Consider the following 15,354-nt stretch of genomic DNA (forward strand, 5'->3'; position numbering starts at 1 on the left):
CATTATTTACAATTCAAATCAGTAGGCAGGCCCCAGCAAACTGAAGGCGAGGACAACTCTCCCATTATTCCTCCTGCCCCACAAACTCTCACCCCTCTTCATCACTTCCATAAGGAATGTCTGGTATGCGAGCACCACTCCAACAGATAGGTCACTGCCTTTCTGTTGCAGCTATGAATCCAGAATTGAGACTAAGGGCACTTGTCAGCTGGGAGTCAGTTTACACATTCTGCCCAGAGAATCACAATCATTACTATGCATTTGCCAAGTGGAAGTGCGTGTCTTATCATGGGTAGAAAAGCCCTGACTGCAGTCTCAATGTCTACTCAATCAGCCATAAGATATTAGTTGTGGTCTAGCTAACTTACAGTAATACTTGGGCCCTACTTTCAGAGATACGCTTTTTGCCCAGAAGGGGTGAATTGGAAACCTGTAAATATGTACAGTCAGCAGCCTCTTAGAACAGAGGTACAGCATTTCCATTAACCCTTATGCACTCAGTTACAGTCCCCTTGGTACTCTCAGAGAGATGCTAAGGTTTGTTGGCTGCCCACCTGCTGACTTCAGGCCGGGCTCTGCCCCAGCTACTGCCCTTAGGAGGAGGAGGAGGGTTAGGAGGGAGGAACACGTGCACCAAGTGTGCTTACTAAGCAGAGCCAGTAACCACGCTGGCTGAGCCAAAACTTCTCATTATGCAATTCCTGGTTAGTGATGCCCAAAAAAATATATGCTGTAGACAGAGAAGAAAAACTATTGCTTGAAAAAGATTAAAGAGAACAACAAACGTCACGAGGTTGAGTACCCCTGAGGATAACTGGACAATTAAAGACAGAAGAAAAGAAGGCACTGAGAACCTCAACCTTTTTCTCATCCTTAGTGACAACATTTCCCACCACACCGAACAAAGGCAGGTGATTCTTCCTGGCCCTCTCCTTGCTTTTAATGTATAAAAACATTTTCACCTTATTAATTTTCCCTCTGCATTCCCTATTCCTTCTGAAATGAATCTGATTCTCTTACTGACAAACACTGTAAACATACACTACTATACTTATATGCAACAATAGCAACCTGAGAACAAAGATTAAACATAAATCAAGTAGAAATAGTAGCACGTATGTGCAGCAGACCTATCAACCTATATAGGGGCTGAAGAAGTCATACAGAGGGAATACTGTCCATTGTATTTGTTTTTAATCCACATTTTTAAAACACGAGATTGCAATGGTAATTACCATTGAAGCAACTTAACACAGTCCTAAATTATATTCTCTATGAAAAGACCAGCATACTTACAGAAGAGAAAGCACATACCTAACTATCCCCATTCCCAACACATCCAGAGGAACCTCTTAACCATCACGCAGGTAATTATGCTTTTTCATATGTGGGTCCCTTGTAACTTTATAATGCCTCTCTCAGTTTTTGTTCAGTTGAAATCTGTGACTAAATTTGAACTGATTTCCAGATGGAAAGGGCAGTATGTATCGCGTAGGCCTCTGAGAAGCAGACAGCATCAAGATATCATCCTGAAAGCCTATTTTAAAGGAGCTACAAGGTAAATGCACTGTAAGGTGTGAGGTTAACACAATGAACAGCAAATGGTATTATAGCCAAGACGTTTTATAGATGGTATACTTTGACAGATCATTGCGATAGAAAAGAGACAACCAAAATAAAGGGGAAAAAAGCTCACCCATGTCCTAGGCCTACAATAGGAATCTCCAAAGGAGAAATCTCCAACAAGAGATCCTTCCCCAGTGGTGGTCAGGCTTAAATGGGGTCTAGGAGAGGTGGAGCCAGACTCCACTCCTTCTGGTCACACAGATGAATTGTCTTTACCTGTGCTCCCATGGCTGACTGAGCGCTTGCCTCAGGTGATCAATCAGTGGTTCAGGCTGTGATTCAGCAGTTCCCACACATGTGATAAATGCATAAAGGAGAAGGCAAGAGAAAGTAAAAACATCAAAGGCTTTTTATGTTGTTATATGTCTACTACTGGATTTCTGCCTCCCATTATCTCCTCAGTCATGAGGCAAAAGGAATTCTTGAGGCTTACTGTTGCATTTTCCTGTATATATTGAAAATCGCAAAACATTTAGTGCTCTTTAAATCTTTGCAATTTAAGTGTCTAAATCAAATGAATTTAAGCAGAATCCAATGGCTTTGTGGATGCAGTGTTGTATAATGCTAAGCGCCAAGACTTATAGCTTAAAGAGAACAGCTGCATCATTCGCAAAAAAAGCCTCTATTTTTTTTTTTGTTGTTGTAGTAAGGAAAGACTGGAGGATATGGCAGGGGACAAACTAGACAAAACACTGCTGGTTTGCCCTAGCAGGTAAAATGAAATAAAACCCAAACACTGAGTGATTTCTAGCCATATACCAAAGCAGACAGGAGCAGAATGGGCAACAACTGGAGTTTTTGTGGATTTTAAAACAACATGAGTCAAATACTTAAAAATAAACATTTCATCTGCTGGAAAGATGCCTGCATCAAGTAGGTTCTAAGAAACTTGCCCATCCATGAGATCAGCAGGAAAAACAATCTCCTGGTGCAGAGGAAGGTTTGAGAAGATGAAAGTCCATGCCTCATAGTTCAAAGGAATTGTCCAGATCCCATAACTGTGATGGTGACAAACTATTTATTATGTATAAATGAACAATAAACAGTATTCTATGAATTTTGAAACACAGCAGTTCCCCAAAGGAAATGTCATCTGATTATAGTAATTTTCCTTGAACACAGAAAGCCCGATGCATAGAAAGGCACATGTAATCTACAGGGCTGCTCCTCTGAGGAAATTTCCTTCATGAGCTCTCAGGAAGATTCCTACTCAAGACAGCATACTTCCTACTGCAATATCCAAGAGATATTTCTGGACCAATCGCAGGCATTTGCTATGTGACTTGCCACTAATAAAACAATGTAGGTCAATAGGTTTTAAAGAATCAACAAGTCACACTGTAATAACTTCATCAGGATATCTCCAAATTAAAAAAAAAAAAACAAAAAAAAAAAACCCCATAATCTCTACTGCAACTGAAAGAGAGAAATTTGATTGTAACAGAAAAAAAAGTGATACAAAATAAATTAGGAACGGTCAGTAAACTGCCTGGCATGGAACACAGCAAATCCCATTTTGTTAGCCAGTAACCCCATGCCGTTTTCACCCCAATCAACAGTGCTGAGCCTCAGGGTTTTCTCTGGTGGATACACCACCATTCACTCCTCACTATTCTTTCAGTGACAGGAACACCTGTGTCACATGTCGCACTCCAGACAATGGGTAAGGCCTCTTTCAATGCCATTCGCTCAGAGACATGTTTGGGCCTCACGCTGTTCAGCAGATGCTGGGAATGTCTTGGTCTCAAACTGTTCTCTGGATGCCTGAGCCCCACAGCACCAATCAGGATGGCGGGCATGCCTGGGGTCAACACCATTCTCTGAAGATCAGACATACCTGGGCCTTATAGTGTTCTCTGGTAGACCCACTTGCATGGACTGTTGTCATTCTTCACCCCCAAAAATGAATGCACAAACTCACAGCAAGTATCTCTGTAGAATTTTATTTTCTTAAGAAGCCTCTTACTGTTTTCAGGGACAGTGGAACCAATTTAGTTCTACACTGGTAGATCCCACTTTCATCTGTTCTTATTCATACTCTGGTGAATCCATCTCCATGGGTATTTGGCATCCAGTCCACTTTTCAATTAACCTTTACAAATAAATGTATTTAATAAACTTGTTTGCTCTGCTTTTGTAAATGTTAACATATCTTAATACATAGTCTGAATGAGAGAGCTTTAACACTCTGTTTGATTTTGAGGGCCAAAGTTGTTCCACTTTGAAATACTTGATACATGTCATTCACACAGCAATATAAGTAGTTATTAAATGGTCAAGAAGTCAGAGCAAAAGCCAAATGGAAAGTTAACCAATAGAAAGATTACCCATGAATCTGAAATGGCTTTACTCAATATGCATGCTAAATATACATCCATAAGTTTTATGCTAGTTTCATCCATTTGTCTCCACCTCACAAGACACTTTCATATGAAACTTTCTTTTAGCGCTGAACTACCTGAGTAATTATTTTAGAAGCATGAGTTCCTAGGATGCAGCAGTGACTTCTAGTAGGTGTGTTACATCATTCTAAAAACAATTCAGATATACTTAGATTTCTGTGGTGTAACAAGGCAACAGAACTTACGTCCACAGCAAAACTGTTTTCAAGGAAATATAAAGAGTTCTAAACCTGGTATCTGCTATCAGCAAAAAAAAAAAAAAACAACAAACAACATGTAGGCTAGGGAAAAGCAAGGCTCACTTCCCCTTGTCCTTACTTCTCCACTCCAACATTCAAAATTTCAACTGAATTTTGCAGAGTGATGCATTAGTTCAGTATTAAGTTCAAGACAGATGCAAGCAGTATCAAGACTACCTGCATTACTAACACGACCAGTTCTACTCTGTAGATGCAGAAGTACCTGTGTCCTAAACAAACACTTGGAGATGCTTTTAGGGAAAACCACACATCTCAGTGAAGATATGGATCCATGCGTTCTGTGGGAAGTGTTAGTGCTTCAGTAAAACACTGAAAAGGTGGTAAGAAATGCATACAGAGGAGGGAGCACCCAGAAGTGCATTTTCCCATTATGGAGAAGAAAACAAAAAGGCTTTGAGCGTCTATTCACTTCATATAACTTACTAAATGCTGATAGCTCATGTATTGCAATTGACCATGGCTGGATCAATCGGCCTTGAGCTGAAGCTGCCATTTCTCCTATCAGTTCGTCAGTCTCCTTTGTCAAGCAAAAATCTGAGAAAAATAAAACGTGAATAACAGTATGCAAAGATGGATCCTTTTATCTCCCAGGTGCCAATTTTGGATTACTTCATTCCAAACGCCGTTGTTATTACTTCACAAAACGTAGTATGAATGTTTGGCTGTCAAGGTATGGAACTGTTCTAAAATTCCACATTGCTTGGTTAGTTCACTGCTGACTTCAGTCTGCAGGAGATACGTTGTCTCCTGTGGCTGTGCATGGGATTTGGTGTACATTTTGTGAGAAGTACACCACAATGGTCTGAGAGGGTGATTTCACCTAATGTAAAGCCCAGGAAATACTCCCTTCCTCTAGACCTCTGAACACCACTAATGCACGCACTTTGTAGCCAAAGCAGCTTGAACCTGTAGCAGTACACATCTAAGCCCACTCAGGCAGAGCTATATATTTTCACTGAATGATCACCACTGTCTAAAACAACAAGGGAGTTGTGTGCCGTGTAAGTTAGTCCTATGGGATAAGAAAGCCCATGGCTAACTACAGGGTTAAAGATGGGAAACTCCTCAGGTTTCCCCAGGCATATCACAGCCTGACTACAGACATCGGTCACAACAATGCAACCGTCTTTGTCAAAGGCCACAGCCGTGGTATATATTTTGGAGGGGAAAACGAGGTTCAACCCAAAGCTATCCATCTGGCCAATGAGAGTCATGTCTGCGCTGAATATCTTCATTCGGGTGCTGCAGCCGCTTGGTCCTTTCGTCTTCAGGTGCTCTATGACCACGACAGCACCCGAGGTCGGGCAGACCGCCACTCCCCTGGGGCTGGTTAACTTGGAGCGGACCAGCTGGCACTTTTTCAGCTTCCCCCTGCCAAAGTCTGCGGTCAGGCGGTACAGGGCACCGGCCTCGGCGTCCGTCACCATCACATCACACTCGGGGGTGGCGTCCAGGCCCCAAGGCAGGCAGAAACCTTCTCGCACGGCCAAAGTCCCCCTTCCCTCGAAGTCGAAGGCCTTCACCGAGCGGTCCCCGCCGTCAGCGACCACCACGTGCCCGTCCGGCGTGACCGCCACGCCCAGCGGGTACTTGATGTCGTTGCCCGCGTCCCCCCGCTCCCCGAAGCGCCGCAGGCAGGATCCGCTCGGCCCGTAGACGTGGATCCTCTTTTTGCCGTCGTGGGCCACCGCCAGCCGCCCCGAGGTCCGGCACGCCGCCACGGCCGTGGGGTTGAGCAGAGACCCCCAGCCGCCCAGCGACAGCTGCAGCCGCGGCGGGGCCGCTCCGCCGGCCGCCCTCCCGAGGGCCGAGGGGCCGCAGGCTCCGGGGCCCAGCAGCTCGAGCAGCTGCAGCAGCGGCAGGCAGTCGCTGGTCTCGCCGAGCCCGCAGGGCCGCCGGCAGAAGGGGCACTCCAGGCGCCGCCGCTCGGGGCCGCCCAGCGCCTCCACGCAGCCGCGGCACAGGACGTGGCCGCACGGCAGGTTACGCGGCCGCCGCCTCCCGTCGGGGCCGTACCGCTCGAAGCACACCCGGCACTCCACCAGGCCCAGCTCCGCCTCGTCCGCCGCCTCCGCCATCCCGCCGCGACCTCGGCGGGCCGGCGGCTGCCCCCTGCGGGCCGGCTGCGGCACGGAGCACGGCGCTCCCTCCTCCTCCCGCCGCAGGGCGGAGGTACGACACCGCCCGGAAGTGAAGATGTCCCGGGTCAGCAGTTGGCGGGACGATTGCGTCTCTTTTCTGTACACCGCTTCTTAAAGCCGCAGTGGCTCTCGGTGGCTAGGAGCAATATTGAGAATTGTAATGGGGTCTTCGCGCCCACTGCTGGGCTCGCTGTTGGGCTCCTCACTGGGAGAAAGGCGGCGAGGTCCTGAGCGTGTCCAGAGAAGGGCGACGAGGCTGTGAGGGGTCTGGAGCACAAGGCTCATCAGGAGCGGCTGAGGGAACAGGGACCATTCTGTGTGGAGAAGTGGGAGCTCAGTGGGGACCTTTTCACTCCACAACCACCTGAAAAGAGGTTGTAGCGAGGCGGAGGTACCTCTTCTTCTGGGTAACCAGCAACAGAACAGGAGGTAATGGGCTCAAGTTGTGCAGAGGAGATGCAGGTTGGAAGTCAGGAAGAATTCCTGCTCAGAAGAGCACTGGGACAGGCTGCCTGGGGAGGTGGTGAAGTCACTGTCCTTGGAGGTGTTCAAGAAAAGGGTAGATGCAGCACTGAGGGTGGTTTAGTGGGAACGACTGATGGTTGGACTAGATGATCTTTGTGGACTTTTCCAGCCTTAATGGTTTTATGAAAACATCAGAACCTACAGGCATCAGTCCTAGAGACTCACTGCTCTTGGACTACAACATTAAAAATTCACATGCTGTTTCCTCTTGTGCTAGTCTTACTGTCAACACACCACACTGTAATCATACAATTGTAACTGTGACAAGGATCAGAACAGCAGATTATGCCAGCTTCCCACTTCTCTTCCCCCACTGCCCTTGGTAGCACCATGAAAAGCAGCATTTGAACACCAGCCTGCTTTAAGCGTGCCCCAAAACATCTAAAACGTGAGATAAAGATAAAAGAAAGGTATGTTACTGAAACTGAGTTTAATCAAGCTACAAACTTTATTAGATACAGTACCTCCAGAAAATAATCTAGTCCCCACTGCTTGTGTCTGTCTGAGAGGTCACTGACTTTCTGAACACACTTAATTTCACACTGGCTGCCTGAAAAGGAGGAAAGAACAACAAATCAAAGAATGGAAAGTCACTGAAGAAAGTAAGCCATCAGAAAACAAAATCTTATGCACAGATCTCCTCCCGGTCCCTATCCAGGTGACACAAATGCACTGAGAGAAACATAATTGTCTCTTTTGCATGGGGACGCAGCTGTCCATGACAATGACTCACGGTGCACAGACACTTCAGAGGTCTCAGAAAAATGTGATTTTAAAAGAAGTACAATATCAAAGGATATCAGGAGAATGTTCACAACTAAATACCTGCCAGAATTATATCATCATCTATTTAATGGAACAAAGTTGTACATTTAGCATTTCTGTAGCATGACATTTTACTTTTCTTCTTTGTGCAGAGAAAGGTGAAATTGTCAAACAGGACTGAAAGTACAAGGCCACTACATGCAGTCTGAATCCTGAGAGGGCAAAATGATGCCAGGGAAGGAAAGAGACAGTGTCTGCCTCTTGGGTTTTCCTCGTGTCTTTTCAAGAGCTGAGAAGCTGCATTAACAGTAAAAGCCTTGTGACAGCATGGCGTTTATTTCCCTTACTGCTTTTCCATGATTCAATCTCTTATCTAAGAAGCAAGCAGATGACTCCATCCCTTGTGGCAGAGGTAGAAGCACAGAAACCCATGTACACATTTTGCAAAAACATAAAAAATAAAGAAGTCCTAAGGGTTAGCAGAAATGTTACTTACCAAACAAGCTTTTCACTTCACATTCAGGAACGTAAAACGGTGGCCCTACAAAGAAAGTGGTGAAGCTAATCAGAAAGGAGACATAGCAAGGAGACAACCATCCATACTGCAGCACCCACAGCCTCCGTGTGCACAACCACCTTTGGGATCCAGAAAGCACCATGATGGAACCCCACGTGCTGCTGCTCTGTTATCTCCAGGCTGCAGGCAGGGAAGCCATGTTGTCAGGTTGGAAGGTCACAAACATGCCATAGACACAATCACTGTATCCATTCAGTGCAGAATATGAACTTAGCCAACAATCCGTGTATATTGTGATGGTATAGTTCAAGCTAAAAACTGAATAATGTGGGAGCAAGAGCAGTGTATCAAATTATTGTGACTACTGATTACAAGACCTATCCTTCAAAGGATAATTATGCTGAGGAGCTCAAAAGCAAGATGTCTCTTTCTTTTGGGAAGGCAGTAATTGGCATAATGAGAACTTCAAAACAACCTAGACATCATGGCACATAATAAAAGTTATAAAAGGGAAAAATGCTTTGTGGTTTAGTTTCACCTCCTCCACGCATATTCTGACCATGGTAGTGGTAAGGGGAAAGGTGTGAGATGCACAGCACATTGGGCTGCACATATTGGGCAAAAAAACCAAAGCTCTAAGATGACTGATGTTTTTAGGAGTGCTTCAAGGTCCCCAGGCCAGACAGGATGTACAGTGTTATTCTAAGCATTCACTCTTCCAGTTTCATTTTGTTGTTAATACATCTTGCCTTTCCTTCACCTGTCCTTGGCACATCTGAGTGCTAGAGGGCAAGTGCCAAGCTTCCACGACACCTAAAATGTTTAATACAACCATATTGACATGGCCAGATAACAAAGCAATGCTGATTAAAAAGCAATCATAAGGTATCTTATCCACAATTTGTATTAATATACATTCAAAATCAAAACATGAGCAGTGCAGCGTTCTCACCATTGTGTTTGCTTGGGTCGTATAAAACCGTAATGAGGAGATAAGAAGAGTTTTTCTCCATCAGGGAGCTCATCAAGCTGACGTAGCTAAAAGGAGATATTCTTACTTCATTATTTTGGAACAGCATAAACATTTAAGCATAGCATTCAAAATATTCACCAAATAATTTAACGTGTTCCTGTGCAGAGACAAGCTGACATCTGCAGGGTGGGCTCAAACTTAACTTGGGTTGGCTATAGCAAGAATGAAAAAAATAAAGGGAAGTGGGGAGAAAACAAACAAAAAGTGGTGAGAGAAGCAGATGGGGCAAAAAGGAAATAATAAAATGGAGATGAGACGTGCAGCTCTGCTTCTGCTGGGTTGCAGCAAACCACATATTTTCCCTCCAAGAGGCAGGGCGGCTTCCTGAAGGAAGCTCACAAACCAAGAGTGCAGAGCTCCAGAGCTGCAGCTCGCCATAGAAAAGAAACTTGTTTAGGTTACTCTGTTGAATGAGAGACCATCACTGGATACCTTAGGGAAAAGTAACAACCAAGCAAGTGTACTAACCGTTGTCTGTCGCATGGATTCACAGCCACTAGAGCTCCTCTGTCCCAAACCCCATCAAACTTGCCAACAATCTCACTACAGAAAGATGAGAAAAAAAGATTAAATATACCAACAGGGTTACTCTGTCATTATTCTGATACTTCTGTGAAGTCACAGTGTCCAGCTATCAGTGCAGACTTGATTTGCTGATATGGTCCAACATCTTCCAAACTCCAGCAGCACAAACTGGGTCTCTGGTACACTGTCCTGCTATGACAGCACGACGTGCTGGAGTTGCTTGGCATTTCCTTTTCTCTAGAGGGTATGGAAACAATTGGGAGGGGGAAGGTAGTTTAAATATTTCGGGGACTTAAGTCTGAGTTTTTGGCAATCATACTCCAGTACGACTTTTGAGGCAACACTGATGTATATTGGGACACCAATAGTTCATGGAACATTCCAGAACCCACACACGACTTGAAACACAAGTTAGAGAAGGCACCTCACTGCATTACGGCTATTGAACGTGACACTCTCAGACAATTTAAACACCTCAGTTCCCAGCTACATGCCCCAGACAGCTAAGCTGCAGTCTGTGACTTGTTTAATCTTAGAAAAGCTAAGCTGATGCTTGGTCTAATGCTGCCACATACATTATTTGATCCCGGATGTGCTTGCAGATGGTTTCAAGGACTACCCAAAGCCTGCACGTAGCCAAGACTATTGGAAAATGCCTTTGTTAATGCGTGATAAGAGCAATAGAAGATGATTAGGGGTATGAAGAGCCCTGTTTCTGGTAGCTATTGAAACTGGAAATTCAAAAGTAATGTAATATTGAATTGCGTTATTTTAGAAGAAATCTGAAATACATTTACTTAAAGTGAAAGAAAAGAAGAATTTGGCAATACCTTTTTGCACACTGGGAGAGTGCCTGAGTCCCATTGCATCATCTCTTTCTTCACATATCCCTGCCCTGCTGCTCATTTCATTGCAACAGCATTGCTGAGTTTCTGGCATCTAACCTAGAAGCTCCTGTACTTCCTGCTCTACTGCGATGAGGCATGATAACACTGTAAATTCTCCACTTCTTTCAAAGCTTGCCAAGACTAAGCCTCTAATTTAAATAATCAGCCTTTTATAAGAAAGGAGAGTTTTAAAGAGACAGTTAAGTACACAATGCGGATGAGGGAGGTAGGCAACAAACTCAATCATGTGAGGCTTGGAGGCTGTGACAAGCCTGCTGTGTGACCTCAGAACAAACTTGCAGTGCTCCCTGCCTCTCTGTGCATCCAGCTTTTTTCTGAGGAGAACCAAGCCATGAGGAAAAGGCACACAGCTGACTTCCATCCTAACGGATGTTAGGAACACATGTCAATGCCCAAGACCTTCAGCACGAGAGATGGTAGTCTAGTTACTACTCAATAAATAAAAATCAATAAAAATTAACATCTGATATAGGAATTTACATACCCACAGAAATCCTGCTTCATCTAGGCAATGAAGTTATGAATTGCTCTCTGCATAAGTTCAGTAGTTTCATTTGAAGCAGTTTTTGTTTATTTGTTTCAAGCCTGGCAGGCGTAATTGTATTAAGGCACATGATGATTGTGCAATATAACTGTTCGACATGCTTCCCAGAATTCCCATCAAAAGCAGTAATTGCTGTCACTCTTTAACTATTGGGAGGCTTTGAAATGCTTTGTTCTGACAAAGGTCACCAGCACACCTGAGAATTCCTCTACTGATTGTTAGGCACGGAGATCAAAAGGATTTGTTAGCAGGCCAGCCTCAGCAAAAGAAAAATAAGTTTAATTTCCATAATTAGTGGATAATTAATCACATTGTCTGTACATAAAAACCAGAGCTGCATGTGCATTTTGTAGTCCCAGTTACCTGCTGACTGCTGTAGGGAACGAGGTCAGTATTCTCACCATTGCAGCACTTAGCACAGAACTCCGAGTCCAGGATGTGTATCTCCCAGTTTATTTTGTGAGTGACAAAGCTACATACTGGGCCCACTAACACTGACCATGTCACTAGTTACCCATTTTTGATTAATTTCACAGCCTTATTCCACTGCATCGTGGTGTGGGTCTCACTGCGCTACTTGCTACCAAACCTAGAGCTGGATTTTTCAAAAATTGCATATGAGAAGCTCAAGCAATCCCTGGGTAACCTGTCAGCTCATGGCTAGAAGGGTTTGCAGGAGTCAGCAGAGCAAATAACTCCATCACAGGGGAAAGGCAGGGAGGAAACCAGGGAGTAGCTACAAAGTCACTTTCGTATACAGCCCATCTGTTCCAAGGTATTTATTTTTGCAAGACTGCTTATACACACATTAAAGCAAATGAAGTCAGCTACAACAGCAAAAGACTTCACAACAGTCTATTGTAAAGGTTAAGCCTTGACCTCCTCCTTACTGAACTGACAGTTAACAGGTTGTTACTGGCAGTTGTTTCCAGGAAAAGCAAACACAGGCACAAAACCTCACTGAAATCTTATAATGGAGGGGAAATTGTGTCAGAGTAAGAAATGCAGGAGGAGGCAACTGTAATGCAGGACCTTCAGCTGGGTAGCTTTATCTTCCTACGAGACGGTGCAAAACCATCAGCGTCCCTTTCTTGCCCAGTCTCCCTTCCCCGGCTATCCCAAGCAATGGTGCAGGCCTGAAGGACATTTCAGTTCAGGTTTACATCTGTGGTGAGCACCACCAGGAGGCTTCTGGGGACAAATAAACAAGCAAGACCTACTACTGCCCAAGGCAGAGCCTCCTGTGCTAAAGGTTGAGAGAGTCCCTGCACAGCTGTGTGATCTGCAAAATCCCCCACCCACTGACACCTGAGCAGAAGACCAGGTGCAAAGCCACCACCAGATCTGAGAAGCAACTCCTGAGGATGCAGGGAACAAAGGCTGTGTTCAGGATTCAGTAGCGTGGGTGGTACTGAAGTATTCTGCATTTTCTATTGTGTATTTTAACTGATAAGGAACAAATAAGAAATAAGCCATGTTTGTAAAGGCACTTGTACAGTCACTGTTGGACAATGTATTTTGCAGCAACATAAACCTAGAGTGATGCAAAATACTTTAAGCCCACTTTAAGAAGTATGTTAAATAAAGCATGGGGCACATAACCAGTGGGTACAGCTTACCCACAAATATGTTAATCACATAGTTCTGGGGAAAAATATACTTAGTACTTAGTTGAAAGAAAAATCTATTTCACATAACCACAGAATTATAGGGGTTGGAAGGAACTCTAGAGATCATGGAGTCCAACCCCCTGCCAAAGCAGCTCCCCAGCCCAGGTTGCACAGGTAGGCGTCCAGGCGGGTCTGGAACGTCTCCAGAGAAGGAGACTCCACCACCTCTCTGTGCAGCTGTGCCACTGCTCCATCACTGTACTGGGAAGAAGTTCCCACACATATGTGTGGAACTTCCTGTGCTTCAGTTTGTGGCCATTTCCCCTCATCCTATCACCACACACTGCTGAGAAGAGTCCATTTAGAGACAATATCTCTGTAATATTCTCTTCACTTTTACTAAGCTACTCAGGGTAAAGGATTGTGTTAGGATTTTGCTTTCTATGATGTTGAACATAATTTGTTTTTACTGTAAATGCAATCATGGTTTTATATAACTTTTAGAGGACAGCTCAAAACAATATTCCCCCATAGATATATTCGATTGGCACTTTTACCTAATGGTCAATGACACGGTTAATTTTCATTAGATACTGGTTATTCACATTTCTCACACAAGTTTAAAAAGGAGTTTTCTTTCAAGGGTCTGGTCCAAAGGGCTGGTTCAAATAAAATGATTGGACAGTATTAATCACGGAATCACAGAATATCCTGAGTTGGAAGGGACCTACAAGGATCATCAAATCCAACTCCCAGCTTTACAGAACACCATCCAAAATCCAAACCTTATGTCTGAGTGTTGTCCAAACACTCCTTGAAATCCACCGATTTTGGGCCATGTTTAGTTACGGAAAATTGTAGAGCGCTCTATGCATTCCTACCTGGACAAATCATAAATACTGCAGCAGTACAGACAAATGTTTCCAGAGGTACTCTAAAATAAAAAGCAAGGGAAAAAAAATACTCATCAGAAACCACATCTTTAAATACACACTTAGCTGTAATGAAGGAAAACTGTGAGAAACATTTTATCTATTTATTTACTGTAGCTGAGGTGCCTCTCCCAACCCTTTCCAGAGAGGCTGCGGCCTGTCAAGGCATGCAGCTGTTCAATTTTAAAACATGTTACCATGTCAACTTTACATTTAGGCCTTTCACAGTTACACGAAAGCCTGAAGTAACACGCTGAAAAGAAGAACTGCTCAGTCCAGTGTTTCCTTCCAAACCTCAAAAGGAGAAGTGAATGACTACTGGTAAGGCAGAGGCACAAAGCAGAAGGACTTGTTTGCTCCGTCGTGCCTGCATTGCATGGCTGAACACACCAGGTGGTCTGGCAATGCAGGAGACATACCTGCAACTTTTTGGCTCCTGAGATCCCAGGGACCAGCTCCTCACAGTAAGGAAGACTCTGCTCTGCAAAGAACTCCTTCAGGGCTTGCTCACTGACATCCACGCCGACGATGCTGTGTCCCATGTCCGCCAGCCTGTGCACAGCAGAGGCCCAAGCTTGTGTGAGCATCTCAATGCACGAACACCTCCCATGCACCAATGTGCTCGTTAGAGAAGTGCTCCCTGCACCCTGGCTTCAGGATGAACTGGTGCACGTTTCCACCAGCCATTGCAGGGCCAGGAATTTCTCTTCTCCACACCTCTAAAGGTTTTCCCATCCCAGTCCCTACCATTCCGTACCACTTCATGTCGACTGCTTTACCACAAAGCGGGAAAAATATCCTCAGCCCACTCCTGCCATTCACCAGAAGGTCCAGGTGCTTCTGAAGGAGCCTGCAGGGGAACAGAGGTGTTTCATTCAGCACTGGGAGGGAGTGCGGGTGCCAGCGCAGAGGACTTGGGTGCCGCACAGCACACCAGGCAGTGGCCAAACCTTTTGATGCAATTCATATTCGTTGACAGAAATACCATTAGAAACAAAAATAAGTGAATTCGCCTCTTGTTTCCTTAGAAAATAGCCTCGATTTCTGCTAGCGAAGGACACCTTTCTGCTCGTCTCTCCAGGTAACAAAGCAACGACACCTCCCTCCCACCCCTTAGACTGCAGCAAATTGAGCGATGGTTTAGCTGCGGTACCACTCGCCGACACATGCCTATAAGGCAGTTCTCACGGGCCGATGGCTGTGTTTGAGAGAACACGATCGAAGGAGTAAAGGCCCTAAACGCTGTGCAAACTGAACGTTCCCCGCCGTTTTTTAGACAAACACAGGCGCCAACGACTCCAGTTTCACGCTGTGCCCGCGCCGATCGTTTTTCCTGCAGTAAGCGCTGCATTAATTACCAAGAGCCGCTCACCCCGCCCCCAGCACGCAGCCCGGGCCGAAGAGCGAAGCGACCTACGGATGCCCGTGCTCCTTATGGAAGGCGGTGGCACCCGCGCTCCACTTCCGCAGCCACTCCTCCACGGACAGCACCCTGTCCCGCTGCGCCTCGCTCCCGCAGCCCCACGGCGCTTCCATCCCCAGCGCGGCCGGACCGGGCACCGCTCC

The 15,354-nt window shown here is 45.2% G+C and overlaps 2 protein-coding genes across 2 annotated transcripts; both read right to left on the bottom strand.

Moving 5' to 3' along the window:
- Positions 1-4,861: 4,861 nt before the first annotated feature.
- Positions 4,862-6,430, bottom strand: NHLRC1 (NHL repeat containing E3 ubiquitin protein ligase 1). Its single transcript, XM_065751983.1, has one exon. The coding sequence runs from the start codon at positions 6,364-6,366 to the stop codon at positions 5,221-5,223; it is 1,146 nt and encodes a 381-aa protein (XP_065608055.1). The 5' UTR covers positions 6,367-6,430; the 3' UTR covers positions 4,862-5,220.
- Positions 6,431-7,388: 958 nt separating this feature from the next.
- TPMT (thiopurine S-methyltransferase) lies at positions 7,389-15,324 on the bottom strand. The gene is made up of 8 exons (XM_065752441.1): positions 15,206-15,324; positions 14,546-14,638; positions 14,208-14,340; positions 13,738-13,790; positions 9,738-9,812; positions 9,189-9,274; positions 8,216-8,260; positions 7,389-7,504 (listed from the first exon to the last, which is right to left on the bottom strand). Exons 1-8 carry the CDS (start codon positions 15,322-15,324, stop codon positions 7,389-7,391), a joined length of 720 nt encoding a protein of 239 aa, XP_065608513.1.
- Positions 15,325-15,354: the final 30 nt, after the last annotated feature.

The sequence above is a fragment of the Cyrtonyx montezumae genome, unplaced genomic scaffold (genome assembly GCF_038088225.1).
Source record: "Cyrtonyx montezumae isolate F1298 unplaced genomic scaffold, pur_monq_1.0 scaffold_8, whole genome shotgun sequence".
NCBI classification, from domain to species: Eukaryota; Metazoa; Chordata; class Aves; order Galliformes; family Odontophoridae; genus Cyrtonyx; species Cyrtonyx montezumae.